This window comes from Cryphonectria parasitica (genome assembly GCF_011745365.1).
Source record: "Cryphonectria parasitica EP155 unplaced genomic scaffold M406scaffold_7, whole genome shotgun sequence".
NCBI lineage: Eukaryota > Fungi > Ascomycota > Sordariomycetes > Diaporthales > Cryphonectriaceae > Cryphonectria > Cryphonectria parasitica.
Window position 1 is genome coordinate 3,194,261 of NW_024468915.1, and position 23,286 is coordinate 3,217,546.

Consider the following 23,286-nt stretch of genomic DNA (forward strand, 5'->3'; position numbering starts at 1 on the left):
GACGCGGCTACGCAGGGTGACGAGATGCGGCTGCAGGACAGGTAACTTGTCTATCGCAACGACACACAAAGGCCCTTCCATCATCAACCTATCATATGCCTTCCTTTCCATCTCACCTTGGTGGTTATTGAGATGCATATTTCGAAACAATTGGCGAATGCAGGGAAACAAACATTTAATTGTGACTGTTTCGTTCACCCGCTTTCTCCCCCATTTAGACCCAGCGCCTAGATTTGGTTGGTGGGCTCCTGTAAGTTGAAGTCATGGCTCTCGTACCGGTACGAAACCCACGAGGGAAATCCCCGCTGGGTACTTGATGATTGCTGCGATCAATGTCGAAGTACATCTAGTCTTGTCGTAGGACATGCAGGCCAGGATAAAATTGTGCCATCACGACAGGGTTTGTATGTTGGGTTTTGAATGTGTCGACAACAGAGCTGAGAATAGCATCAGGTCCACTCACTCACACACGCACTCTCTTTCTCGTGGCACCGGACAGAAAGGTAAATAACGGTCATGAATCGACCTATCGCTTAGACGAGTTGGCCAGAGGGTAGTGAGAGAAGGGTGATGATGCCCAAGAATAGAATTGCTCTTGTTACATTGTGTTTCGCAGTATAATATACCAAGGTCCTTCATTATCAGTCTCATCCTAAAAATAGAGTAGCAGGGATGATCTTGATGCACTCATCAGGAGAAGACTGTGCAAGAGCTACCACCACCATCACCAACAGCAGCGACGAAGACGCATTGCCAACAGCTCCCTCTTGTCTCACTTCTTCTGCCTCTTGGTGCTCTTGTCGGATGTAGCGCTGAGAACGCTAGCACTTCGCTTGTTCCGGGGTCCACCGCTGCTCCCTGGCCTGGTTGCACCCTCCTCCTGCTTTACGAGCGGTGTTGGTTGATCTTCGCCCTCAGCAGCTGCAGCTGCAGCGGACGCGTCGCCGTCGCTATTTTTGGTCGGCGCCTCTTCTGCCTTTGCCGCCTTGGCTGCTGCTTCCGTCGCAGGCGCTTCAGCGGCAGCAGCAGCAGCAGGTTGTGAGTCGCTGCCTTTGGCATTCGAATCGCCGTTCGTCTCTGCCGACTTGTCCCCCTCAGCCGTGGTAGCAGTCGCGGCTGCGTTCTCAGAAGAGGTGGACGCCTCGCCGTCCTTCTTCTTCTTCTTCTTGTCATCGGCAGACGGCTGCTCATCGGCCTGGCCGTCCAGACCCAAGGCTGCTCTCGCCTTGGCCCGCTCTGCCCTCTTCGCCTCCTCGATTTTGATCTCGTTCTCGAGCTTGTCCTTCTGCTTTCTCAGGTCTACCAGGCTGGTGACGGCGAGTACAAGCTTCTCGTACTCGGCCACGACTGTCGCGGTAGGCATGTTGAGACGTACAGGGATACTGAGCTCGTTGAGGACGTGCTGTATCCGTGCCTGCTGCTGGCCGCTCTTGTGGGAGAACAGCTTGTTAACCCGTTCATACCGGAACGTCGGTCCAGAGCTGAGCCGCTCGTGCGTCGAGACGCCGTAGATCTGCTCTTCGTACTCGCTGAGCTTGCGTCTCTCGGGAGGTGGCTGTCCCTTCTTGTTGCCCACAGGCGTGGGCTTCTCGGCGCCGATCGAGTCGCGGTGGCCGGCGGACTGGGCGGCGATGCTCTCACGCCGACTTGGCGCTGTCTCAGATACCGCGCTCGATGGCTGGGCATTTGCACTCGCAGCACCAGTAGCCGGGCTCGCGGTCTCGGGCGCCGTGAGGGGCTTGCGTTTCCTGGCTTGGCTCTGGGTTTGCAATGTGTTGAGCAGCTGAGAGAGCCCCGCACTGCCTCTGAAGGCGCTGATGTCCTGGTCCGCGTGGGGATGATCAAGCCTCTGGTAGAGCTCCCTGCGCTCCTCGTTGAATCTCTCGGCACGGGCCATGATGCGCTTGACCTCGATGAGGAGCGACTCTTCCTCCTTGGCCTCGGCTTCTGTCCTCGACATGGTGTTCAGCGCGAACCTCTTGCGTTGGGCTTCCTTGTCCGGGTCGAAGTTCAACATCATGGTGTGCATGTCCCATTCAAATTGTGTCATGTACTGCTTCGGCTTCTGAACCTCCATCATCTTGGCCGCCACCTCGTAGTACCGTGCCTTGAGATCCTCCATGGTCCGCTGTCTTGGGGCGGGAACGACTGCCGTGCTCGACCCATCCAAGTCCATATCATCAGGTTGTTTTGGCGAGTACTCAAATCGGTCCCATATGAGAGGCCACCGCAGGTCAAAGTCCCTGACCAGCTGGAACAGGTAATCGGTCTCGTCTTTGGTCCAGTCGTCGCTCTGTAGCTTTGCGTCGTACTGCTCCTCGTTGTAGTCGGGCACCTGGACCTTGACGTTGAATCTCGCAAATGCCGAGTCCTCGACCTCAGGCTCACCCTCCTTCTGCTTGTCGCCCTGCTCTCCGCCCTCTGTAGCTCCTTCGCCTCCTCCTTCGACGGTTTCGCCCTCTACTGCTGTACTTCCATCAGCCCGGTCTGGCCTTGGCCCTGCCTCTGACTTGCGCTTCCAGTGCCGTAAAACTAAGCTGTTGTCATCACGCGCCGAGTTTCGGAAGGCCCGTAGTTCCCATTTAGAGGCCGGTTTGCGATTAATCTGACGACGCTTCTTGTAGAGAGAGACTTCGGGTACGATGGCAATCGGTGTGTCGCCTCCCAGGCTCTGAACTTCCCGTGCAAGTCCTTTCAGGTTGGGCCTTGGAGCGGCAATCTTTTGCTTCTTGGAAGGACGTGGTGCCAAGCCCTCAGAGGGCAGGTTGAGGACATCACGAACGTCGTTAGAGGCCATGGCGGGGTTCTCGCTTTGTTGACGTCGACGTCGACGTCGACGTTGGTATTGATTGTCGTCAGGCTGGGTCTTGGGAGGAGATTGTTGTTGTACGAGGGAGGGGCGTGTCGAGCCTCGAGGCAGTGGATGTGGCTCGATAAATTCAGTCAATCATGGGTTGGGAGGACATGAATGGAGCGAGGGGTCGCAACTGATGGATACTGTTGTATGGTGGGTTTGGTGGCAGGTGGGTGGATTGCCCATTTCGATTTCACGTCTGTCACCAAACCGCGTTTCTGCAGAATAATAAAGTGGAGGCTCGCACAGACCATTTGCTTACGTGATGATGGCGTTTCTTGCTCTTTTCGGGGACAAGTTCAGGGGGAGCTTGGGCCTGCGGACACCTGGGCAAGTGCCACAGTGGACCTGAACCTGCTAGAGCTGGGGGACCTGGGGACCCCTGCACATGCATTTGGAGACCGTGGCTGCTTCGATTCTCGACCACCGAGCCACTGCAAGCAAGGGCCTGGACAGCATCACATCTTCTTCTCGCACGACGACGACGCGACAGACCGACTACTTCCACAAAATCACGTCTCGTCCTCTAAAGACCAATTGTTTGATTGCGCTATCCTCCGTGGGGCCTACATCTCAAGCGTGCAACTTTCCAGTTCGATCCCGACGGGACAAAACAGACAATGAGGGCCTTCTTCCCCCTCGTGGCCTTGAGCTCCCTTGCTCAGGTCACCCAGGCCCTCTACTTCTTTCTCGACGGCACTACCCAGAAGTGTTTCTACGAGGAGCTTCCTAAGGACACTCTGGTGGTTGGACACTACTCGGCAGAGGAGTATGATGACCAGAGACACGCCTGGTGGAAGCATGATGGCATCAGCATCTTTATTACTGTGGATGTATGTTGTATTTCTGAATGATGGCGTGGACAAACTGTCGTTCGACCTCTCTTTCTCCCTCCCTCTTCTCTCTCGTGCGCCTAGTGGAAACCAAATCTAATGCGTGCGCGCTTGCGCCCCCCGATGAACAGGAACTCTTCGACAACAACCACCGCATAGTAACGCAGAAAGGTGGCGCAGGCGGCCGCTTTACCTTCACTGCCGCCGAGGCTGGCGACCACAAGATCTGCTTCACTCCCTCCTCTGACAGCGGCAAGACGGCCTGGCTTAGCACCTCCAATCCCAATGGCGGCATCAAGCTGACCCTCGACATGACCATCGGCGAGACCAGCGTGATCGAGAGCTCCGACAAGGACAAGCTGGAGGATATCCAGTCGAGGATCAAGGACCTGAACTCGCGGCTGCAGGATATTCGCAGAGACCAGGTCTTCCAGAGGGTACGCTTCTTCTATAAGCTCCTTTTTCATATGACAAGCTTGGACTTGGATTTGGACTATTTGTGGCGGTCGGGGGAAGCTAATGTTGATGAAACAGGAACGAGAAGCCGAATTCCGCGACCAGTCTGAAGCTACGAACTCGCGCGTGGTCCGGTGGATGCTTATCCAATTGGTTGTTCTCGGCGGTACTTGCGCCTGGCAGCTCTCTCACCTCCGATCCTTCTTCATCAAGCAGAAGCTTACTTGAAAGGGTGCTAAGGAAAGGAAGGAAGACAGAAGTTGTACGTTTGACGACGCGAAACGTATGTTATGGACTAGGGATGGGGAGAGGACCGGACAGGGGAAAAGTTACGTTCTCATGAATGAGAAGGGCGTTGGTGTGGGCAGCCTGTTTGGTTGAAATGATATACCTATGCTTATGGCAAACCTCAGAGACGATCATGCTAGATCGAGGTACACCCCGGAAAAAGACGGGAATCTACTCTCTTCCCCTACAATGGGAGCATTTGCTTTTTGCTTGCGATATCCCTTACTTGCATATGTGTTTCGTGTCGCCAAAGTTCATGATGGGAAGAATCATGGTCAATTGTCTCTTTCAGTACCGCTACCTGCTAATGTATAGAACCGCATTTGACCAACCCTTCGCTGAAACGCCGTCATGACCCGATTCATCAAATGAGAACCCAACGCATGAAGATCAGCAAAACGCATCTTACTCTGCGACACAGGCGCATCTCACTTCTTCTCTCCTGCCAGCTATCATGTCCTGGGCTTGCCTGGCTTCGTGGTCTCGGGCGGATCTGCCGTGGCAGGACCCCAGAGACACCACACGCACTTGAGCTCATTGTTCCGAGGTTTGCAAATGTACTGCGGGGCCTCCTTGCGAGGAGCGAGGGCCATCAGGTCCTCCAGGGTGTGCCTGCGGGCCTCGAAGGTGCTGAGGGTCAGGCGGATCTTGGGATGTGGGAGCTTCAGCAGATCATCCACCTCACGCCTGGTCAGGCTCTTGCTGACGGCCTCCCTGATCATGTCGTCCTCTGCCTGCGTGAAGGACAGGTATTTATCGATACGCCGCTTGATCTCGCCTGCGTACATGGCCTCTTTTGTCTCGGCGGACCGCCCAGAGTCGACTCTGAAGTCATTGGCTATCTGGACCGGATCTTTGCCTTGGTTGTAGTAGAGATCGATAATGGCCCTGTCATCTTCCTCGGTGAAGTGAGCCGCCGTGTCGTAGTTACATCCCCCTTTGCCCTCGATGAGACATATTCTCATAGTCACCTCGGCCTCGCTCAGCCCTATCGCCTTGGAGATCTCGCGGATAGTCCTGTTCTTCCTCCTTATCGTCATGAGCAGGTCCCTCTTGATCGGTGGCAGATGGTACAGAGCCATGAGGTACTCAATATCCAATTTCGATTTCTCTCTTCGATCAGGAGTTGCTGCCTGGGCATCTACAGCACCCTTTGTACTATTATCACCGCAATGGACCTGCTCAGCCCTTGGTACTATCTCCAATGTAGAGGTCAAGGGATTCAAGCGGACGTCCTCTTCTCGTAACCCAAGTATATTCAATATGGCCTGTTCACTCATGTGAGCATAAGGATTGGAAGAGAGTGCATGTGCCGCACTCGCCGTAGATCGAGAGTGTCCAGCGATGATCCCCTGTGGTGCTGGGTTTGTGCGCCTGTTTGTGGGAAAGCGGTAATAGGCTGGGTATCGAGTATAAAGTGGACAATATGGTGGACTTGTATCAGAGGGGCCAAATTGTGTAGACAACTCTGATAGAGGTGTTTTCCAAGCACCATTGTTTGGGTTTTCTTCCAGGTATGTTTCCAGGAGGCCGAGGGAGTGTTGGATTGGGTCGTCAGTATCTTGGTCCTCGAGCCCCGTTGCTGGATCTGACCACCTGCGCATGGTTGGTAATGATGGTTGGTAATGATTTTGAAGGAGTCAACACTGGCGAGACTCGTGATGATGAATCGTGAAATGATCTTCTGGTTCTGGACATACCTAGAAGAACTATAAGGCAGCCGCGATCAGAGTAGTCCCCAGGCCTGTTCTCATAGTATCAAGGCAGGAGAAGAGAACCTCTTGCAAGTTGTATGTGCTTCAACACATATATGGACGCACAAAACAGTACTTTTGCGAATATTGAATGTATGAGTGTACAAGCGATCAAGAAAAGTGCATGAAAAAGAAATAAATGGAAAAAAGAAGAAGGAGAGAGTGGGCGAGGGAGAAAGAGTGTGTGTGTATGCGCGCGCAAAAGAGGCTTCCGCAGCTGCCTATTACCGTTTGGAGATTCATTCACTGTTGGCAAGGCTGGTGAGTAAGTGAATGTAAATGAACATCAGATTACTGACTCCTAAATTTCCGTTGCCAGATTGACACCGTATGTTCCTCAGGTAACGTCAAACACGGTGACCGCAGGAGCATTTCAGTAACACATCGAAGTCTGAAACTTGAGTTCTCTAACAACGAATCCTCCGAGGAATATATTGTGACCTTAAAGTAATTAGTTATTATAGTAAGTATACACAGAGACTCGTCGTCAATTACCACTCCCCCTCGCACATGACAAAGATCAAGGATAATTACACCTCCTCACGCCGTCCTCCCTGAAAATCTCCAAGAAGGGTGCCTCGCTCGAAAAGACGAGGAAGCCGTTGCGACAATCCTGTGTTTCCGTTGCCCAAGTAGCCCCTCCGTTCTTCCAGGCCACCAAGTTGCCGTCGTTGCCACCGTGGTATATGAGCTCGGCGGCACCAGGTCCATAACGGTTCATGGCCCACTGGACGTGCCCGTTGGCGGCGTAGACCACCAGGTTGCCGTCAGGCTGGTAGACAAAACGGTTGCCGTTCTCGAAGATGAGGAAGGGCGTGTCGCTGGGGCTGACGCGGAATGTATCCCCCCTAAAGGAGACGGAATGACGGCCAGTGTGCACGCCGTTGTTGAACCTGATCTGCTTGGCGTTTTCGATGGCCTGTGCCTTCTCATGCTCAAAGTTCTGTCTGGCCGCGTCAACGTCTCTTGAGATCGAGGCTCTGGCCTCTTCAATCTCTCTGTTGGCCTGCTCCTTGGCGAGCTGGATCTCCTTCCTGGCCTGGTCACGCTCTTCTCGGGCGGCATTGATGGCAGCATCCGTCGCGATGGCATCCGTGTCGTAGACGGGAGCGGCCTCGCGCACTGTCGTGGACAGCTTTGTCGAGCTCGAGTCGCCCCAGATGACACCCAGCCGCAGGATGCCTCCGTTGGTGGATTCGTCCATGGAGATGCGGCCAAAGAAGCCCTTGAACGTGCCACGGCTGAAAGCAGAGTCGAGGAAGACCGTCTTGATCTGCTCATACTCGATGTTGTCCTTCTTGACCCGGTCGCCAGCTAGGACTTCGTTCTTGATAGCCTGACCTAGAAGTCTGCGTCCGCGGTTGGTGTACATACAGACGGAGAGGACCCGCACGGCATCCTCTGCCTTTTGATCGCCTCTAATAGTGGGCACGCCGACCTCGATGGCAGCAGAGGTGATTCGTTCGCCTGGTTGGAAGTTGCTGAGGGTCTTTGGCGTGAGATTTGCCGCGGGCTATAATTTCATTCAAATAATGCGATTAGTTTTCCGAATCAATCTTCAGTACTGTTCATAGAACACAAGTAATTTCATTGTGGTGTGAGTGAATGGGATGACTTACCAGTCCCTTTCTCAAGAGAAGTCCGTTCTCGTACACCACCTCGACCGACCCAACACAACCCCATTTTGTGATGCCAATAGTGATAGACTCGACCTGCCACTCGGGGAAGAGGAACTCGAGGTTGTTGAAAAAGTCTCCCTTCTCCGTGTTGGGCGTGGCTCTCGAGACTTGCAGGTGCCTGCCAATCCCGGGGCTCTTCATCTTGATCTCGTCAAGAGACGTTGTCTCAGCCATTGTGAGGTCCTGGTCCATCTGGTACAGCGCTGGTGAGTCGTTCTCCAGCCTCTCCTGGTCGATCTGTTCTTGTTTCAGATCCTCCTCCGTCTGCGTCTTGGCCATGATCCTCCTTCCGCTGAGCGGATCCGACTTGGGCTTGAGTGCGTCTGGAACTTTGGTGACGGGCAGGCGCGTCTCGAAGAGCAGGGGCGCCTGGAAGGGCTCCTCGTGGTCCTCGTCTGTCGCAAGCTTGGGATCCTTCTCGATCTGGTCGACCTCGTTGACGATAAACACCATTTGCCTGCGGATGAACTTGCGTGCATCGCTGAAGCCAGCCAGAGACGCATCGAAGCGAGAAGTGTCGAGGGCGGCAGTCAGCGCAGCCGCATACCTCTTGGCCGCCACCAGGGCATTCTGGTCGCCCGAAGCAGCGGCCTGACCCATCGCCGTGATGGCCCTGGACTTGCTGGGCGTATCCACTTCTCCTTCGCCCTTCTTACCATCGTTTGCGTCTGTCCAGGGTTCAATCTCCAAAGTCTTGCTCTGGATCCGGTAGACATCGTCTCCGAGCTTCTTGTACAGGGACTTGTACGACATGAAGGCATCCATCAGCACGTTGGTGTAGATCTGCGCATTCTCATACTGGAGAGGAGAATATTGCGCAGGCTTGAGCGAGACAAAACTTCGCAGGCTCTCGTACTTGGTCAGGATGGCATGTGTTCTCTGCGGGCAGTCGGCAACGAGGCTGGGGAAGCGGGCAGCAGCCTGCATGACGCTCTGGATGTTCCATGGCTGCTCCATCGGCTTGATGTGGCCACCACCGCACCAGCTCACCTGGATGGTGGTCTCGGTGTTCATCTCCAGGTTGGTCCTGGCGATGCCCACATTGGCCTCTGCGGTGATATCAACTGGGCCAGCTGTCAGAGCGACCTTTGCCTCGGCCTGGATGTCTAGCAGCTTGGCCTTGTTGTGCACTTTCATGCTGATGATGGCGTTGAACTCGCCTCCTTCTTGGAAGCCAGAGATGAAGCTGTCTCCGTAGACCTTGTTGAAGTCATCTGAGCCGATGCCCACAGAGCGCATGGGATTATAGACAAGGGCGTCTTTGAAGTTGACCGTCTGGTTGACGACCTTGACGGAAATGTAGAAGTTGAGGTCGCTCTCCTTGAACTTGTCCGAATCCACAAACGATCCTCGACCAGAGCCGCCAATCTTGGCCATCTTGACCGAGAGCGCGCCAGAGATGGCCATGTCCTCCGTGACATCGCTGAGCCTGTCGATGAATCTGCTCGAGTATGTGACCGTCTGGCTTGGGCCCCTCGCTCCGCTGGCGTCGAAGTTGTACTTCTCGTCGCTGGTCGCCATGCCTTCGAACCGATCCGCAAACTGGTTCTGGGCCTTGATCTTGTTGAGGTCCTCGAGGGTCAGCGCATCCTTCTTGGCAGCCACAGCCTCAGCGATGGCCTTCTGGGCTGCTGCACGGCGCACTGCCTCATATTCCCTCTTCTCCTTGCGGATCTGCCTCTGCTCTTCGCGCTCCTCTGCCTGGCGCTCTCGCTCTTCCTCCCGTGCCTGGATCTCCAGTTTTCTCTGGTAGTCACGCTGCTCGCGCATGCGTTCCTTCTCCAGCTTAATCATCTCGAGCCTCTCTTGCTTGTCCAGGCGCGCCTGCTCGAGCTCGACCTCGCCTGCTGGCTTCTGGGCGACAACAACTACATCTTTGGCTCCCCGTTTGGGAATCTCTTTCACCTGAAACTTGGTGGATGGCGCCTTGGTAGTTCCTGTGTTGCTTGATTTGGCGTTTTCTTGCTTGTTACCGACTGATGAAGAGCGCAGTCGGGACTTGGGACCAGCGGGCTTCTCTGGCTCAGCAGCAGCCTTCTTTGGGTCGGCTTTTCCTGTGGCAGATGTCGACGTGGCCGCGACGGCCTTGATTGATTCCTCGTCGGCGGGGGCCTCGTCGCCGTCTTCTGTTGAGGCCTTCTCATCATCTTTCCTAGCTGTGTCGCTGTTCTCGGCTTCGGCCTTCTCTTCAGTGTCGTCGATCTCAGGGGTGTCCTCTTTAGCCACATCCACAGCAGACTCGCTTCCACTGCCATCTGCGTCGGCTGTTTCTCCCTCTTCTTCTTTTGAACCAGAATCGTCTGCAGCCTGGGCTTCTGCATCTCCCGACGCCTCCTCGGCCGATTCATCTTCATCGCCTGCAGCAGCAACGCCCGCCGCCTGGGCGCCCGCATCGGTCTCCTCAGCAGCAGCATCAGCATCATATCCAGACTGAGCCTTGGAACTAGAGACAATGGCGTAGTCATCGTCACCTCCTGCAGCCTCCAATAGCTTGGCTGCAGCGACAGGACCTTCTTTGACGACCTCCTTGATCCTGTTCCAGACACTGGGCTTTCCTGAACTCTCTGCTACAATGCGCATCGTCGTGCCATCGTTTGTGATGACGTTCTCGGCTCTGTTGGGGTCGATGACCACGGCATCGTCCACACAGATTTGTTGCGTGTAGGAATTAAATCTGGGGTCTCACGTTAGCCATGGCGTAGTCCTAGAGAAGAAGATCTGGGCACTTGAGAGAAGGGGAAATTTTCTTACCCTTGCCCAAGCCGCATGGCATTGGTGTAGGGTGCTACGAGCAGAGCCATCTTGAGACGCTACTATGATTAAAACAACAATGAAATGAAATGAACTGGCTTCTGTGGGTGCGGTTGATAAATTGGAAGATTTGTTGTACAAGTATTGGCGCAAAGCAGACTTCAACCACACTCACCAAGGACGCAAGCAGACATATATATACACACACACACACATATATATATATATATATTTATTTGTTACTTAGAATGAGTAGGGGTTCGTGGAAAGTGGCCGTCAGTCACATGCAGAGACTGACCTTGCCTGGTCTAGACATAGATCTTTCAAGAGTCGGCCTGGACCACTCGATCCATGGACGTATAGTCTCAGCCCCATGAGCTGATAATCTGTGTATGGCTGTTTGGGGTAATTACAGTAGTACGTTTTCATGGTGGAGATGCACCGCAGTGAGGGACTATTGCAACTAGTGTAGAGGTTCTCAGTTCTCAGGGTCTCGCATCTAGAACATCAAAGGTGATAGGGGTATAGTATCAATTGTTTGGCTGAGCTTAATTGTAACTATCGTGAACTGGAACAGTGGAATCCGAGCCAAGGCAGTGCGACCACAAGCCAGCCTCTCGGGAGCATCCGTCGAACCTTGGCGGACGCCACAAGCCCCGGGACTAGACCCGCCCGGTCCTCCGCGTGGTCTTTGCTGTAGGAGCTAACACCCCATCTAGACCTCGTCGTGCAAGGGGACATGGCCAGATGTGCGAGTCTGGAAGCAGATGAATCGTGTTCAGCTGCGCAGGGAGACCAGCTCAGCTTATGGAGACCTTCGCTTCGATAGTTTCGCTGGCTCTCCAGATCTGCCCAGGTGACCAGTCAACATGAAAAGCATACTCTTTTCGTGATGGCTTTCCCTCTTGTTGACACGTCTTTGTGATTAGTTACACCAACAAGGCGGTATAGCAATATTTTTTTCTTCGTCTTCTTTCCCCTGTCTTGCGCTCAGACCTCTTCGTCCTTAGAGGCTAGAACTATTGCATGTTCACATGTAATCGACGAAGCAGAGCTGGCCCCTTTTCCCATAACCTCGGCGTATTTTCTGTTTGTCCAACTTTGAGCTGCATTCGATGATCAGCCTTGGAGAGAAAAAAATTGGCCATTGGTAATTATGAGTTACAACCGCGTTTGAACGGACCGCCATCATGTCACGAGCAAAAATCCAAGATGATGAATTCGAAGACTGGCTCCAACTAGACAGCCAAGATGAGAACTGGCTCGCCCAGCAGGTGGCTCTAGGTGTGCCGCTCACCTTACCGTGGAAGAAGGAGAAGGTCAGGCTGGGAACTTGCTTCCAGTCTCGCCTACAGAACGGCAACCCTTGGCTCAAAGACAACCCCTTCATCTTGTCGGATCTCTACATGATTCCAAAAACCCTGCGGAGCGAATACGGCAGCACTTCTTCTTTCCATTCGGTCAATACAAGTCGCAAGTCAGAGACGGGAAATCATCTGAGTCTGGGCTTTGGTATAGGTGTTGGCCTGCCCTTTTTATGTTCTGCGTCTGTCAAGGGAACATATGATGAGCATGTCCAAAACAATAACGACGTGAGTCAGCCCCAACGCCTGCTCGAAACGGCTTTTTTTTTTTTTTTTTTTTTTTTTTTTTTTTTTTTTTGACCTTTTTCTTTCTTACTAACATGAAATATGAAAAATTAAAGTCCGACAAAAGCTCCATTCGTGCCAGTGTTCGGAGTGCTACTGTGCAGCTGGAGCGCAATCCCAGGCTGAGCCACGAGGCAATGGCAATGCTCAAATACGGCGGAGGATACGAAGCCTTCACAGAGAAATATGGTGATTATTTCGTTTGGGGGTACCGTCTTGGAGGGGATACTGGCTTGATGATAAGCAGCAAAAGCTTCTCGACAAAAAAGGACGAGTCGTATGGCATTACTCTCACAGTCGAGGTTCTGCTGATCGAGGTCAGCGAGACCTGGACAAAGGATATTCATAGCTTCTCCGCGGGCAAATCAATGAGGCTGGTGGGCTATGATACACTGAGTGATACGAACTGGAACGTTACTACTACCGCTGAAAGTGGCATCACTGCCTTGGTGGACGGGACCAGGGAGGTCATTTTGGCCTCACAGAATATTCTTGAGAGGACGCTGAAAGAGCTCGAGAAACAAAACATGGCAGATGGGGATGACTTGTCTCATGAGCAGTGTGAGTTCTTGACTGGCAGTGGGCTAGCTGTAGAGCTCGTCCTGCTTCCCATGTCTGCACTGAGAGATGTAGCCCGCTGGACGACGGAAAAGAATGTAATTTAGGAACATGATTGATTAATAAATATAAGTTCATAGCTTTAAGCGTACGGATGTTAATCTGATTCAAGTAAAAACTCTCCAGCCACAATCCGTGATAGCAGCTGTCTGCTTGTCTACTCATACAGGGCGCATATAAATTGAGTGGGAAGAAAAACATCTGGAGGCCCATTCTGGGAGGAAATCAACGGATCTGCCCATATTACCATGTGCTAGCTGAGGAGTAGTCTCTTGGTGTCCACCTATCAGTTAAACGTACAGGATGTGAATTTTGTAACTAATCATTCAGTTAACATAACTTATGGCTCAAAACCAATTCAAGTTAATCAGTTACAGACAAGAATCACAAAAAAGAGTACATGTCATGATACGTTTGAATTCAACAGCACTTTACAAGAAACACTAATATGATGCAAGATAATCACATACAAATGGGAATTGGCGCCTCTCCACTCTGATGGCATCTCATGTGTTATCACGAGCACCGAAAGACAGACAGATCAAGAGCCTAGGCTCAAGTCGACCCAAAGCGCCCGCATCACCTCCACCGCAACCCATCCCTGCCTGTTCAAGCCCCCAGCAGAGTCAAAATGGGGCCCGTTATTCTTGAACAGGTCAAGTTGTTGGTGATTCGCGAGCACCTCCCCATTAGGGACACCCGTCTCATATGCAGCCGCAGCCACGCCTTTGATGTCCTAGCAAAGCGAGATTATTTAGTACCCAACAGTCAGTAAAAGCTAGTGTTATGGAGAACGTACCCCTTGCTTCCACACGCTCTTGAGTATGCAATAGAGGTACTTCTCAATAGGAAGCTGTGGTCTGACATTGTCTTTTTTTCCTTGATCAACCGCCTTTTGAGTTTTCGTTTTAGCATCGCCCTCAAGGCCCTCGAATTGCTTCTGAGGGATGCTGATCATTGTTTCCGGAACCAAGTGAATCTCTGCAGCCCATTCGGGGTCCCAGGCTGTGCCCAAGAGAAGATGGTCACAGGCCTTGCTAAGGATCATGGAGACGGACTTGTCGTAAAGTCCCTTCGTTGGCATCTTCTTCCCGGCCAAGGCTTGCAACTCTTCTGTGCCATGGTTCGGCAGACTCAAGATCAGAGCCGTTCGCATGACACTTGCTGCTGTGGCTTCCACGCAAAACCCTCCCTTGCTGGTGTTGGTGCGTTTCCAAAGGTAAGCCAGAACTATTTTGGCCTCTAATTTGTGAAATGTAAGCAGATCGTATCATCGCTTAGGGCCTTTGCTTCCACAAAAGAACGTACCTTCACTGGGAGGATGTTCTGCAGCCCATGCTTTGATCTTGTCGCGCGCAGCCTTCCTCTCCTGCTGCCTCTGGATCATCTTATTGCTCATCATCTTTCCTTGCTGATATTGTAAGAGTGTGAAGAATGGGTGCGGCTGGTTGTGAGGGATGATGATTATGAGTAATACGTAGGTGTACTTGCGTCCCTATTTATATCCTCTTCTCACACTCCACCTCACTGGCTCTTGGAAGTCTTTTGAGCAACTGTCTTTGACATCTTTCAGTAGTTCTGCTTCTAGACTTACAGAGTGGATCCACTACACTCGTGATCAACCCCAGCATATATAGCGTACAGGCCCAGGAGTGTTGATCCCCTGAAAGCCAGTGACAGTGTGCTTGCAGTTCAGCTGAACTTTTTGTGGAACTACTATTGACATCCTAAACCAGTGCGAAAACCAATCATACCCCACAGCTGTTGTCTCTAGTGCGGATATACCTTGGTCACTGTGTTTCCTGATTTCTCCTTGCCAAGCAAGTGACCACTTCTACGACGTCTCCCTTCCACCAAAAAGCTGAAGATTGACTTTTTGACTACTGGGCAAGTAGTCATGATCTGACTTTAACGCTCATTTCAGCTAGCCTCCTAGGCTGCAAGACAAACTAATGAGCCTAGGCCCATGACAGCCAGGGGACATGTGGCGGATTCAACCTCGGAAGCGAGAAAACAGGGGACTATTATCACATCTTGAATAGGTGGGCTCATCAGCTCTACTTTTGAGATAAGAGACAGGTAGAATACGTCTGTGACATTGTGACAACAGGCAAAGGCCGAGAGTTCTGTCTTAGCAAGGAGAAGCTAAGGCTCGTCTTGGCCGCTCTGTTCTCTATTGCCTTCTCTTGCAGAAGTTTGCCCGATCATATGGAATGATCTATGAGTTGATTATTATGGATCTAGGCTTTCTATTCCTTTCTGGAAGGATGAGGTCACATTTCCCATACCTTGATTAGTCCATGGTTCCCTCACAGTCTGCCCTTGAGGTTTGCCCGTCACTGACCACTAGCTTCTAATCGCCCTTTAGTTACATCACACTGGCGACTGCGAAGAGAGCTGATTCCCTCTCCAGTATCAGTAGACACTGCCCTGGCCTCTTCTGTTGGTTATTGGACGGCACAGAGCTCCCAGCAGGGCTAATTGGCAGAGGAATATGCTCCTCTTTATGGTTGGTCTACGGCAACTTGGAGGTCATTTCCACAGACATGGCTCTGCAAGCCTCGAAGCTGTCGTATGAGAAGCTTTGCTGACCACTCCAAACAATCCCGCAATGGAGTATCTTGGCTTCTAACATATTCCGCGGACTTGGATTATTTATATTGGAATCTGGTTGGTCAGAGATTGTCCTCTTTGAGCACTGAGCAAAGTCTGTCAATACGTGTAACACACTGGCTAGTGGTGTGAGTCCTGGGGTGCATATAAAGAGAATCGTCAAATACAGATGATTCTCGATCTTTTTGACGCCCTAGAGCATGAAATTCTCTCCTCCAGTGTTTGAGGGAACCGTGTTATTCGTTGATTCTTATGTGTAGAACTGCACGTGTGACAGCTGCTGCCACTCTGTCTGCAAAATTTTGTGTTTTATACAAGGGCTTCTACTCCGTATTGCGCTTGGTGTTGACTAGAACCAGACTCATGTGTCTGCTCATGGTCTATGCAATCACTAGGTCAGCGGTGGTCTGTGATTATGTCGAGACTGACAACCTTAGAGGCCGCATAGGCTTGACTGAACATGACTGGCCTACAAAATGGCTGGACCATAATCCTTTTTACTCATGGCCCAAGCCGTGGGTGATCTTATCCCAATGGACAACTGGTGGTCACGCCATGTTTCGTGCCTTCCTGCTGCTAGGTGTCTTCATCGTACTTACTTTCTTTTTTCCTGAACGCAAGTCTGACTTCATCATAACTACATACTCGGCTTTTCCACGCCGCCAGACTGACAAGATATTGGGGGTATTTTTCATTAAGATAGATATTCAATTTCCACTTTAAGTTGGATGCTCAGCAGGCTCAGACTAGGACTTGGCTACAAAGAGCTGATGTCTCAACGGGCAGGAGGGGGGGGGTGTCAGTTCAATGACTGACATGGAGAGTGAGCGAGGCAGAGTCAGACCAACAAATCTCCTTGTCAGTTGATGTAGACTAATTGTATCTCGAAATTAAGGCTACTGAAAGTAGTTCACCAGTATTCGCCGTGAGTAAATGTTGCTTACTATTCGTGAATCCCAACCACAGACAATTTGCATCAGCTTCTGGATCACGGAGAAAAAAAGCCCAAGTCGGCCACTGAACATTCAGTCCCTGTGTCATCTCTCGGACGTTCCTTTTGCGCTGTCTTCTGGGTTGACAGTACTCGTCCTATGATGTGAAAGCTTAGTTGGCACACTGAAATTGAATTTGATACCAACGGATGGGTGGCTGTCGAGTCCTCTATTGGGGACTGTGGGTGTAGAGAAGGCTTGAAGGGGGATGTTCCAATTGACAGCTTTCTCTCTCTCTCTCTCTCTTTCTCTCTCTCTCTCACACACACACACATTTTCTCTTTTCCCCATGCCTTCTGATTTTCATCTTCTTTGCCCTCGTTTTGGTCTTCACATCCACCACCCTCTGCCCACTTGATCTCCTTCCTCAATCTGTGTACCAAATCGACAACTAGATACTGAGAGGTCCTCACCACTGACTGAACAATTTAAAAGCATACCGAGGGGTGGCGGTCCTATTGGGATCACCACATGCATAGGGTTGAACAGACCCTGAAACACCACCTTGATATGGTAATTGCTACTTCATATGTGGAGAGTCTTATCGTACGAAACACGTCTAAGCCTTGCTACTATCGTACAAATGTGTGTGGGAGCCAACATTATTTCTTTTTAAAAACAAGAATGCCAATACAAATTGGCTTCAGGCTATCACTATAACAACTGTTGCTGTTCACAACCTGCGCTGACGTTTACAAGCGAGATGACCCAATTAACAGTTAAAGCGCCCTTCCGGGGGCCGCCGAGCCCCGCCCCGGCGGCTATTCAATGGTAGCATGGGCGCAGATAGAGAGAGAAAACGATGCCATGCCTACTAGATCTATCTGCGAAATGTCCGAGCAGACCAACGTTTGGGAGCGATGGCGCTACGGCCTCTTTCTGTGTCATCTTCTCCAACTGCGGCCTGTAGGAAGGTCAAGCTCATCTCGATTACACACATGTTGCTGCCGCGGTTGCATCCCGACGTCGGAATGACCAGCTGGCCACGTCTGAGATGCGGGAGACGACCTGGAGGATGGCGCGTCTTGATTGGTAAATTGTCGAGCAGCTGATAGATGACGGTACTTGACCTGCGAGGTCCTTTATGCGGTGTTACCTGGAAGACGGGAAAGAAGAAGGAAGAAAAGAAGTAAAAGATATTTACTACACTAGGTTGGGAATAGTCAAACAAAATCCAGAAAGAAACAGAAGCCAAGTCAGTCTGCAGCGCCTCGAGTCATCACGCGCATTGGGCCTTCTTCCATCTGCGACACGTCAACTCAATTCATGCAGATCGATGATGCTGATGATGAGGTGGCGGCGGTGGTGGTCTGTGTCGAGTGCCCGAACCCATCCTCCATCCTAGAGAAACAATCAAGATGGAAGAACCGTTGTGTTGACAAGCACGACACCAGATACAAACACACATCTAGATACTGTGGTAGGACCTCGGCTTTTGTTTTCAAGTAAAGGATGTAATGACTTCCAGCCAGTAAAAACGGGCCGTACCCATAGCCAAGGATGCTGACACAGGAGGAACACGGCTCACGGGCGTCAATCTCATGGCCCCCGGTCCTCGGCTGCAGGATTTCGCATCTCGCTCCATCTCGGTACGGAGATGGGATGGGGTTTGGGTAAATAACTGCTGGGAATGATGTATTAGCGCTTCTGCCATTTGCTGGCTTGCCTCATGAGAGCAAGTATGTAGTGTAGTGCAGTGCAACATATCAAGTAGTAATTACTTTATGTAGTAATTGTGTCGAGCAGGTCGAGGAGCAATGTGGATGGTACACACATACATTTATGGACCATGGTAGCATCATGTATGTACATTGTTACTTATTATGCATACATAATCTGACAGGCGTGAGCTCTTGTGGTGGTGTGGATATTTCGTCAGGTCGATTCGATGCATCTTGATCTTTGTTTTTTTTTCTTTCCCTTTCTTTCCTCCGGGGTTCTCGATTGGTTTTCGGTTGCAATAATCCTTCATGAGCGACATTGTTGAGATGAAAGCGCTCAAGAAAGCAATTTCAGTGCCTCCTTTTTCTTCTTCTTTTCCTTTCTACCCCATTATTCTCTTTACTCCTCTCCCTTTTTGTTTTATTTTTCTTCTTGTTGAATTCCTCCTTGCCTCACCCCTCCTCCAAATTTGATGAGGTTGGAAGATGGTATCCATTCTCTTTCCTTTCATTCACCTCAAAGAACTATGGGTAATATGGGGTTGCTCCACTTGGATAAGTCCTGTTCTTTTTTCCTCTCCTTCTTTTCATCTCTTTTTTCTTTCTTTCTTTCTTTCTTTCTTCCCTTTTTGCTGGGAGGTCCCACGGACTGGCCGTGCTGAGGCTGGCCTTTACATCGTTACAGCTTTGATGTGGGTCGATCCGTGGTATTAGCAGGCAGCCTGCTAAATGTTGCCCTCCTTCTGTTAGTGAGTGGATGTCGCCAAATCTACCTTAGGTGGGCTGCTTGACTTCGTTTAGCCCCGGTTAAACCCCCCTGGTACCCCTGGCGCCGCCCCAGGCAGTCTCCTGGGGTGGTTCTGGCCCAATATAGGCCCGTGCCCCCGGGCGTTTCTATGGGGCTTTGGGAGGGGCACAGGGGGCCGCTGGGGGTTACGCTGTTGCACTCGGATGTCTCGATTGGGGTGGAAAGGGGGAAACTAACCTCTTCTCGTTGTGTCCCGTAATAATGCCTTGACAATTGATGGTTGATGACCCGGTTTGCCTGGTCTGTCGTGCCTTGGCCTGTGACCTCGGACCTGTGCGCCCTTCTCTGCCTCTCAGCAGAACGGCTGTGTACCAAATTTGGACCCGTGATCCGTCCGGGCTTCTTTTTTCATCTTTTTTTCCCTGTAATTCTTCTCTCCGTCCCTGTTCTACCTTGCCTTATGCCTCTCACTCTGCCCACCGACTACGACTGCACAGCACGGGCTCCTCCATTACACACCTCAAGGCCACTGAGGTCAGCAGTGTCACTGGTGCCAAGTTCGAGTCAAGCCCTGCAGCCAAGCCCAGACGGGACCAGAACAAGGAAGGAACAAGTCGGGGAGACGACGAACAGAAAGAAAAGGAAGAAAAAAAAGGCAAGAAGAGGGCAGTGCAGCTATCAAACTTCGACCTGGGCCTAGACCAACTTGCGTCTAGCCTACCACAGGACCTGAATCTGGCTACCACTAGCCTTCCCGTCTGCCTGCCAACCTGCCTGCCGTCTTGCCACGCCTGCCTGCAGCCCGTATCCGCTCCCACCGTCCACCGTTCACTGTCGCCCAATCCTGCCCTGGCCCAACTCTCGACTCCCTCCCTCTCTTTTCCTAGACCCTGAAGCTTTGACGAATCCAATTCACTGGCGATCCCAGGGAGGCGTGATCTGTCACCCACCCACAACCCTCAGTCTTCCCATTCAACAACCTCTCCCATCCATCCCCCTTTGCAGGCCAAGGTCCAACCAAGATCACAGTTGGCGCCAGACCTCCTCCGCCTCCTCCCTCTGTGCTGTTCTAGTTCGCACAAGAAATAAACCGACAACTCCTTTCTTGCAAAAGTGTGATTGATCGCAGATCTATCAGCCGCTTGCTGTTGTGTTTCCCCCGGCCCTTTCGTCCCGGTCCTCCCAAGCCAGGTTCCATTCAGCCCAGTCAGCCTGTTCTAGCTGCTGCTTCGTTTCTATAACAAGTATCCTCGGGCTTTTCTTTCCCCTGGTCTTTAGAATTCCATTGGCAGCTCGACATACATACACGTCACAAGACAGTTCAGTATTTTGATCCTTCAGCGCCACCCTTGAATCAGATTTTGCCTCGACAAACAGCCAGTTCCACGGGTCGGCCGAGTACGAACGAGCGGGAAGAGAGCCCATAGCCTCAACTAAAATACGGCCCCTAATCCGAATCTCGGCCAGGTTCCCGCCTCCTGCTGCGGCCACTGCCACCATTCAGGCAACCTAACCCAACCCATTCACCATTGTCAGAGCAGCGCCAAGAAATAAGGCAACGCAACGCAACTCGACATTGCCTCTCTGTCTCTACCTCTCAGCTGCTCTTCTCTCTCCCTCGCTGCCTATCTGTTTTTGCCTATCCCTGCCCACCCCGGCTTCTAGAACAACCAGGTATGTAAAATGTTGCACTTTAGGGTGGCCGAGTTAAGCACAAGGACAGGCATCAGAGCCCCATCCACACACACAAGGCCCTGAACCACTAGACACTACCACTGGGCACTGGCCACTGCCACCGCTGGCGACCACCACCACCACCACCAGCACCTTCTTCTTCCTACTTCCTCCACTACCCTGCATCTCCCAGCAGGTGCTGCCGCCCTTGTCTGCCGCTCACCCTTCCCCCTAGCAGGTTGCCCCGTACCCAACCAATAACTCGGACAGGGTCCCCCCCCTCCAACCCCCAAATCTATGCTTGTGCAGTACCTGTCGTCTTCAGCAGCTGCGCCGTAGACCATCTCCCTCCTAGCCTGTTGGCTCAGATCGGCTACCCTTCTCTCCTATCTCTCCACATCCTTCCTCCAGCCCTCAATTACACGCCTGGCCGACGTACAACAGACCACACTACACCACACCCTCTCTGTCGGGCGTGAGAGTTTCTCTATTCCCGACTTCTTTTTCCTCTCTCTCCCTCCCTCTCTCCCTCCCTCTCTATCAGAGCGACGTCGAAGTGACGCGCGCCTCCATCAACCAGTTTCACGGAGCATGACCGACGTTGTGCTCTGCTGACCGCCTCATCTGCAACCATCTAGGTCTTCAGCCAACCCCCCTCCCCCCGGGCCTGGTCATTTAGCATCTTGCAGATTGCTAAACCCCTCGTCGTCGTCTGTCCAGGTTTTGTCGACTTAACTTTCCGACATTTCCCTTCCATCGGCCGACCGGCTTCTTACGTCCTTGCAGGACTGTCAAAATCGCGACAATGGCCTCCTCGTCATCAAACGTCGTTGGTGTGCATTACAGGGTGGGAAAGAAGATCGGCGAGGGCTCTTTCGGTGTCATCTTCGAGGGAACCAATCTATTGAACAACCAGCAGGTTGCCATCAAATTTGTACGTCACCGCCTTGGACTGGTCCTTGTCCGTTTTTCGCTCGCTACAGATGGCTTCTGAAAAGAGAGCAGCATACAGAAAAGGGGGCGGAGACAGGGGGAAAAAGAAAGCTGAAGAAAGAAGAGAGCGACCGACTAAACGACATTCAATAGGAACCACGAAAGAGCGATGCTCCTCAGCTTCGAGACGAGTACAGGACATACAAGATTCTCGTCGGCTGCCGTAAGTCCGCCAGTATGCCCTCACGTCGCCCACACAACACCGCTAACACCCAGCCTCCGCAGCCGGAATCCCAAATGTGTACTACTTCGGTCAAGAGGGTCTTCACAACATCCTCGTCATCGACCTGCTGGGTCCCTCGCTGGAGGATCTGTTTGATCACTGCGGCCGGAGGTTCACGCTGAAGACCGTCATCCAGGTTGCCAAGCAGATGGTAAGGCCATATGGTGTTGCTGCTTCATGCGGCTGGTCCTTCCCGCCAGCTGGCATTGTGATTACTTGACCCCCTTTTTTTGCTAATCGGAGGCGACAATAGCTTTCTCGAGTCCAAACCATCCACGAAAAGAACCTCATCTACCGCGACATCAAACCCGACAACTTTCTGATCAATAGAATCGACAAGGCCGTCGTCAACAGCGATCGGAGATCGATTAACCAGGTCCACGTTGTTGACTTTGGAATGGCGAAGCAGTACCGAGACCCCAAGACGAAACAACACATCCCCTATCGCGAACGGAAGTCCCTGTCAGGAACGGCCCGATACATGAGTATCAACACCCATCTTGGGAGGGAGCAGTCGAGACGCGACGACCTGGAGGCTCTGGGTCATGTCTTTATGTATTTTCTGCGGGGTGGGCTGCCGTGGCAAGGCCTGAAGGCTGCGACGAACAAGCAAAAATACGAGAAGATCGGCGAGAAGAAGCAGACCACCGCTGTGGACGAGCTCTGCGCGGGCTTCCCGGTCCAGTTCAAGGAGTACCTCGAGTATGTGCGGAACCTAGGCTTTGAGGAGACGCCCGACTACGAACACATGCGGGGCCTGTTCACGCAGGCGGCGCAGAAGGAAGGCATCGAGGAGGACAATAAGTATGACTGGGATCACATCATCGACAAGCTGCTGGAGAGCAAGTATGGCCGTGGCACACCACAGCTCCGGAACCCGGAGCAGAGGCCTGGTCCTTCCAACATGGAGGTCTACGGCCACTCGCGGGGCGGCAACACGACTCCTCACCTGTCGGACCCTCGCATGACACGCCTGACAGCAGACCGTTTAAACGCCGCACAACCCCCACCACCTTCTCCGATCAAGCAAAGCCCGAAAGATCGGCGAAACGGCCCAGACCGCTTGATGATGTCGCCCCGTTCCGGAGCCGGGGGTCTCCGCGACATGGCAACGCCGACAGGTTCTACGCAGGCCCAGTTCCAGGCCAGTACCCAGAACCTGCCCAAGCCCATGAACTCGACACAAGCGATGAACCAGCCAACATCCACTCCGAACCGGGCGGCCTATGAGGAGCAGGCGACACCGGGACCGACGGGCTTCCAGAAGGTCATGAAGGCTCTGTGCTGCGGCTAGAAACCGAGCCCCGGTCGCCGTGGTCTTTCCAGCTTCTGATCCCTCCCCACGACGGAGATCTGTAATTTGCTGGGCCATGGTCAACTTATACACAACACACACTGCTTACTACTCCTGGGTGTGGAGAGGAAATGGGCACGCTCCTGCCTTGCTGGTTGTGGGGACCGGTTCGGCGGGATTCTTAGACCACCACCACCTTGGGGGGG

At 52.3% G+C, this 23,286-nt stretch overlaps 9 protein-coding genes across 9 annotated transcripts; 3 read left to right on the forward strand and 6 right to left on the reverse strand.

Annotated features, from left to right (window-relative positions):
* Window positions 1-1,216: 1,216 nt before the first annotated feature.
* On the reverse strand, window positions 1,217-2,797 carry M406DRAFT_13553 (uncharacterized protein; the record flags this gene model as incomplete). Its single annotated transcript, XM_040915384.1, has 2 exons — window positions 1,217-2,410; window positions 2,465-2,797. Coding segments are annotated over 2 exons (1,527 nt in total), but the record flags the coding sequence as incomplete, so codon positions are not given.
* Window positions 2,798-3,474: 677 nt separating this feature from the next.
* Window positions 3,475-4,371, forward strand: M406DRAFT_264135 (uncharacterized protein; the record flags this gene model as incomplete). Its single annotated transcript, XM_040917637.1, has 3 exons — window positions 3,475-3,687; window positions 3,819-4,124; window positions 4,222-4,371. 3 exons carry the CDS (start codon window positions 3,475-3,477, stop codon window positions 4,369-4,371), a joined length of 669 nt encoding a protein of 222 aa, XP_040773895.1.
* A 512-nt stretch (window positions 4,372-4,883) lies between these two features.
* M406DRAFT_72888 (uncharacterized protein) lies at window positions 4,884-6,035 on the reverse strand (the record flags this gene model as incomplete). The annotated part of the gene is made up of 1 exon (XM_040925587.1): window positions 4,884-6,035. The coding sequence occupies one exon, from the start codon at window positions 6,033-6,035 to the stop codon at window positions 4,884-4,886; it is 1,152 nt and encodes a 383-aa protein (XP_040773896.1).
* A 2,549-nt stretch (window positions 6,036-8,584) lies between these two features.
* M406DRAFT_45333 (uncharacterized protein) lies at window positions 8,585-10,665 on the reverse strand (the record flags this gene model as incomplete). Its single annotated transcript, XM_040924272.1, has 3 exons — window positions 8,585-9,406; window positions 10,496-10,538; window positions 10,616-10,665. Coding segments are annotated over 3 exons (915 nt in total), but the record flags the coding sequence as incomplete, so codon positions are not given.
* Window positions 10,666-12,392: 1,727 nt separating this feature from the next.
* Window positions 12,393-12,991, forward strand: M406DRAFT_357636 (uncharacterized protein). Its single transcript, XM_040923731.1, has one exon. It carries the CDS (start codon window positions 12,402-12,404, stop codon window positions 12,927-12,929), a length of 528 nt encoding a protein of 175 aa, XP_040773898.1. The 5' UTR covers window positions 12,393-12,401; the 3' UTR covers window positions 12,930-12,991.
* A 432-nt stretch (window positions 12,992-13,423) lies between these two features.
* Window positions 13,424-14,284, reverse strand: M406DRAFT_72891 (uncharacterized protein; the record flags this gene model as incomplete). The annotated part of the gene is made up of 3 exons (XM_040925588.1): window positions 13,424-13,618; window positions 13,682-14,124; window positions 14,191-14,284. The coding sequence occupies 3 exons, from the start codon at window positions 14,282-14,284 to the stop codon at window positions 13,424-13,426; spliced, it is 732 nt and encodes a 243-aa protein (XP_040773899.1).
* A 1,534-nt stretch (window positions 14,285-15,818) lies between these two features.
* On the reverse strand, window positions 15,819-18,299 carry M406DRAFT_72892 (uncharacterized protein; the record flags this gene model as incomplete). The annotated part of the gene is made up of 10 exons (XM_040925589.1): window positions 15,819-15,875; window positions 16,095-16,162; window positions 16,440-16,584; window positions 16,757-16,878; window positions 16,928-17,007; window positions 17,143-17,248; window positions 17,303-17,391; window positions 17,426-17,583; window positions 17,894-18,153; window positions 18,266-18,299. The coding sequence occupies 10 exons, from the start codon at window positions 18,297-18,299 to the stop codon at window positions 15,819-15,821; spliced, it is 1,119 nt and encodes a 372-aa protein (XP_040773900.1).
* Window positions 18,300-19,853: 1,554 nt separating this feature from the next.
* Window positions 19,854-20,882, reverse strand: M406DRAFT_323748 (uncharacterized protein). Its single transcript, XM_040919809.1, has 2 exons — window positions 20,806-20,882; window positions 19,854-20,570 (listed from the first exon to the last, which is right to left on the reverse strand). The coding sequence occupies exon 2, from the start codon at window positions 20,394-20,396 to the stop codon at window positions 20,031-20,033; it is 366 nt and encodes a 121-aa protein (XP_040773901.1). The 5' UTR covers window positions 20,397-20,570; window positions 20,806-20,882; the 3' UTR covers window positions 19,854-20,030.
* A 97-nt stretch (window positions 20,883-20,979) lies between these two features.
* Window positions 20,980-23,080, forward strand: M406DRAFT_93258 (uncharacterized protein; the record flags this gene model as incomplete). The annotated part of the gene is made up of 4 exons (XM_040926247.1): window positions 20,980-21,504; window positions 21,657-21,726; window positions 21,789-21,937; window positions 22,040-23,080. The coding sequence occupies exons 1-4, from the start codon at window positions 21,376-21,378 to the stop codon at window positions 23,078-23,080; spliced, it is 1,389 nt and encodes a 462-aa protein (XP_040773902.1). The 5' UTR covers window positions 20,980-21,375.
* Between the last annotated feature and the right edge of the window lie 206 nt (window positions 23,081-23,286).

Excerpts from the sequence above, each read along its gene's own strand:
- M406DRAFT_357636 (XM_040923731.1), top strand. The coding sequence starts at position 12,402 with ATGGCAATGCTCAAATACGGCGGAGGATACGAAGCCTTCACAGAGAAA.
- M406DRAFT_323748 (XM_040919809.1), bottom strand. The coding sequence starts at position 20,396 with ATGGTGGCAGTGGCCGCAGCAGGAGGCGGGAACCTGGCCGAGATTCGG.